This window comes from Macadamia integrifolia, chromosome 11, assembly GCF_013358625.1.
Source record: "Macadamia integrifolia cultivar HAES 741 chromosome 11, SCU_Mint_v3, whole genome shotgun sequence".
Lineage (NCBI taxonomy): Eukaryota > Viridiplantae > Streptophyta > Magnoliopsida > Proteales > Proteaceae > Macadamia > Macadamia integrifolia.
Window position 1 is genome coordinate 1,760,795 of NC_056567.1, and position 4,842 is coordinate 1,765,636.

Sequence of the window (4,842 nt, forward strand, 5' to 3'; positions counted from 1 at the left end):
CTTCCATAATCAACTCCAGTCAAGTCAATTGAGGTCACAACAGGTAGGTTCCATGCATCTTCTTCCCCTTCTTAGGTATCAAATTTAAGATTAGATGGAGTAATTTATTCATCATCGTACAAAGACAACAAGGTGAGAGAGGATTAGGTGGTACCATATGAATCTAAGATTTTAAAATCTTCACCTAACTTGGTATCTTATATTTTCCCAGCAACTTTCAAGTGGACTTGTAAATAATTGAAGTCTCCCTAAGAACAATACATCAAATCCTTATCCCAACTAGTTGCAAGTGGACTTGAATCAAAATATAAATAATGTAATAATGTCTTCCCCAAACCATCGTTTATTGCCTTATGATAAGAGTTGAGAGAACCCACCATGACTTGATCAAGGAAAAATAGAGAGAAAAAAAGAGTGCTTAAATGGCAGAGAGCATTGCCTCAATTGTTATAGATAATGTGCTTCAACTCATAAAAGATGAAGCAGAACTGCTACTTGGGGTAGCAGATCAGGTCAGGACCCTCAAAGATCAGCTCAAAGTAATACGTTCCTTCCTTTTGCACAGCTTATGCAACGAAAGGGTTCGTCATCTACATGGACCAATAGAGGAGCTGGTTGATCAATTGAGAGATATAGCTTATGATGCTGAGGATACCATCGACACATACCTTTGGAGTGAAGGTTGTTGCAAATGGCTTCCTCGCTTCTTTTGCAACCTAAAAACTGACTATCAGGTTGGGAAACAGATTGAAGACATAAACCAAAGGATTGATCGTATTAAGGGAGACTTGCCTTTGTATGGATACAATCTAAAGCAAGCTGTAGAATTTTCTGAACAGGGCATGAAGCAGAAGTCAAGAAAGGCTCCTGTTGTTGAAGAAAATGAGGTAGTTGGCTTTGATGATGAATCAAAGAGGATAATAAGCCGATTGCTCCAAGGAGACAACCATCTCACAGTCATCTCAATCTTGGGTATGGGCGGTATTGGTAAGACTACCCTTGCCAAGAAAGTCTACAATGACCTTGTGATCAAGAAGTACTTCAAACAAGGTTGTGCTTGGGCATATGTGTCCCAAGAATACAGCCATAAACAGCTTCTGCTAGTCATTCTAAAAGCTTTCAAGAAATTAACAAAGGAGAATGAAATGCAGGAGGAAGAGATTGGGGAGCAGCTTTTGCAATGCCTCAAGGGGAAAAGGTACTTGATTGTCTTCGACGACATTTGGCACAGTAAAGTCTGGGAAGGATTGAAAAGATTCTTTCCTGATAATAATAAGGGGAGCAGAGTGTTGTTCACAACTCGTGTAAAACATGTAGCAAAGGAAGTTGATCCATCTCCACATCATTTGCATCTGCTCAACCCTGATGAGAGTTGGGAACTACTTCAAAAGAAGGTGTTCCGAGGAGAAAAATGTAACAAGCTATGGGAAGAATCTGGGAGGCAGATTGCCAAGAAATGTGGTGGCCTTCCATTAGCTATCATTGTTCTTGGTGGTGTATTGTTTTACACAAGGAAGACATTTGAACAGTGGTCTAATGCAGTTCACTGCGTGAGTTCTATCCTTTCTGAGCGTCCAGAGGATTGCAAAGAGATATTGAAGTATAGCTATGATGATTTACCTCTTCAGTTGAGAGCTTGCTTCCTCTATTTTGCTGTTTTCCCTGAAGATTTCGAGATTCCTGCAAAACGGTTGATTCGACTATGGGTTGCTGAAGGACTAGTTCAAGTCCCTCCAGGTACCAATGAAACAAGAGAGGAAGTCGCAGAACACTACTTGGACGAGCTAATTGATAGAAGCCTCATTGAAGTGGTGAAGAGAAGATCTAATGGTGGTGTGAAGACGTGTAAAATCCATGATCTTCTCCGGGATGTTTCCATCGATGAAGCCTGGAAGCAAAAATTTATCTTCCAGTTTAGGGAGCGAGTCACTGATGAACAATCGATTTCCATCATACCACGACGACTAGCTGGAAAGTCTAGTCTTCTGAGGTACATTTACTCAAACTTTTCTTCTAAACCACTTCACTCTATTCTCTGCTTCATCCAAGGTGAACCAGTTCATGACATTAATACTTACTTGACATCTTTCTGCAATAACCTTGGGACGTTTCTTAGAGTGTTGGACCTTGAGGGTATAGTTGTTGATAACTTACCAAATGAAATTGGTAAACTGTTTAACTTGAGGTACTTGAGCTTGGGTAGAACAACAATTACAGAGCTTCCAGATTCAATTTGCAACCTGAGGAATCTCCAGACCTTAGATGTAAGATCTAAGGGCATTCACTCTATACCTTCAGGGATCTGGAAATTGAAAAAATTAAGGCATGTGTACCTCCAAGGTCAGATTTGCCTTCCCCCACCCTCGTCCACAATGGACAATGAACCCTCTTTGGTGGCTCTCCAAACTCTATCCACAATATGTCCCAGTAGCTGTACTCAAGAGATCTTTGCCCAAATGCCCAATCTAATCAAATTAGGGATATATGGAGACTTGCAATCCAACTTGAAGTCTTTATCCAAGGGTAGGGACAAATTGCACCAACTCAAGTCATTGAAGTTGAAACGAAACCTTACTTCTGCACCTGTCACAATGCTTCCAAGAAAGTTTCCAGAAAACCTCACAAAGATCAGTTTACACAACACTGAACTGGAAGCAGACCCCTTGCAGCAGTTAGGGCAGCTACAGAACCTCCAGATCCTGAAATTGATGGAGCAATCTTATGTGGGATACACACTATACTTCAATTCTGAAGATTTCAAATGCTTGCAAGTCCTGCAGCTAATGAACTTCTACGAGCATAAATTCGAATTGGAAATGGAAGAAGGAGCATTACCAAGCCTTGAACAACTGGTTATCCACAATTGCCATTCTCTACAGAAGGTTCCTGATAAACTGTGGGGCTTGACCACTATGAAAATAATAAACTTGTGGGAGCCATCGGCACCAGTGAGAAGTGTGATTCTGCAGAAGGAAAATGAGATAAAGCAACGGTGCAAGATCGAGATGTTTCCACCGGAGACACACTAGGCTCAGACTGAACAAAATAATGTGAAATCATACGGTTTGGGTTGTTGGTGCTTCGATCTTCTTGGCTTTATCTTGTAGGGTTCTAGAGGTCCTTCGGGTTTTTGGTGGATCTGTTCATGAGAAGTTCCTAGGTCTGCCACTATGTGTTGTATATATATTTTCCCTTCTTCTGCAATAAATTTGATTACTTACAGAAAAATAAATAAATAATTTGAAATCAATCTCACAAATTTAAGTCTGGAATAGTACCTGATAATGCCTTATAATCAAGCCGAAGTAATGCTAAACCTGTAATAGAAATCAGAGATGGACAAATGGTGTTGATAGATTTGTTCATCTTGAACTCCATCCTTAAACAATACATGGCCCCTTCAGGTGCGCGTGCATGAAAGTAAGTGTACAACAGCTCCAGGATTGAGTGGTACTGACACCAGCTCTTCTTGGCCATCAAGGCATTGTACAATTCTTCTTCTCCTCCTTAGGGTTTTACAGTTCTTGATAGGGTATCAGAGCAATAAGGGCCAACCCTGTCGACATCTCTGCCAGGACCCTCAAATCTGCAACCAAGCCCTGAGATTCTACCCACTTTCTTCTATTCCCCACTGCCCACAATCCCATTTCCAACCACAGTTTCTGAAACCCAGCCGCAGCCATCGCCCTTGCCAATTGCTGCGATCCCAGTCCCTGCAACAGCAATCCCCTTATGTACGAGAATCGGGATCCATCCCATTTTTGTCCCAACCAATACTTTCATCGAAAGCAATGAAAAGCATTAAAACACCCCAAGTCAGTTGCCAAGAAAGTAAGAAGAGTTGAACCAAAACCAAATGCTTCTTGAAGAAGAAATTCCCTTGCCAACTCGGCTACCCTTGGGGTTTGTAATCCTCCACTAAATACACACTCAAAACGTGGAAATAAGAGAATGATGCACCTATTTATATACAGTGCTTCGAGGTCCTTCTCTCCCTCCAACATACCAATAGAGAAGGGGCAATTACTATCTCAAATTGGAGAAATTTAAGAACATAAATTCTCCAATTTGTGTTCCTATTATCTCCTTACATGAATGAGTTGGGTTTCCATGGTTGTGTATGAGGAATTGTAAATTTTTTATACAGGTATCACCATTATCTAAAGTTGCCATTAGCTCATCTTCATCTTTTACTTATTAGACTGGGATCCATGCATGCAGCATTGCTTTTGATTGGAATTACAAGTTTGTCTGAGATGTTTTACATTTCTAGTTATAGCAAGGATTAAAGTATCGGTATTGGTCGTCGTATCGGTCGGCTAAAATTAAGATACGTATCAGACGGTATCGTATCGTATCGGAGATACACTAAGATACGCTAAAGATACACACATAAATGGATAGGAAACATTTTTTTAAACACTTTTGCATAAAGAATTTGTTAAAAAAAACTATCGATAACATGTATTATGCATAAACACTAAATTGAGGGTATCGTACTAAGAATTCAAGGTCTGTAGTTGTCCCATAAATATAAAATCCTTGTTCCCAACCTTGATTTCCACTTTAGTTAGATAGTTAGAGAGAAATATGGCTGACAGCAACTTTGGAACAAAAACTCTTCAAAAAATCGTTTTTTTTTCTGAAAAATTACCCATATTGGCCATTATATGACCGTAGCGCCGATACGTATCGATACTCACCGATATGTACCGATATATATATCGATACTCATATATACGTGCTAATATATACCGATACGTACCGATCAATACATACCAATACTCACCGATACATACCAATACATACCGCAACGTATATTTTACCTCAATTTTATATTTT

The 4,842-nt window shown here is 39.9% G+C and overlaps 1 protein-coding gene across 1 annotated transcript; it reads left to right on the forward strand.

The window, feature by feature from the left end:
- The first annotated feature begins 422 nt into the window (after positions 1 to 422).
- On the forward strand, positions 423 to 3,029 carry LOC122093882 (putative disease resistance RPP13-like protein 3). Its single transcript, XM_042664427.1, has one exon. It carries the CDS (start codon positions 423 to 425, stop codon positions 3,027 to 3,029), a length of 2,607 nt encoding a protein of 868 aa, XP_042520361.1.
- Positions 3,030 to 4,842: the final 1,813 nt, after the last annotated feature.

Coding starts and splice junctions, on each gene's coding strand:
- LOC122093882 (XM_042664427.1), top strand. CDS start 423: ATGGCAGAGAGCATTGCCTCAATTGTTATAGATAATGTGCTTCAACTC.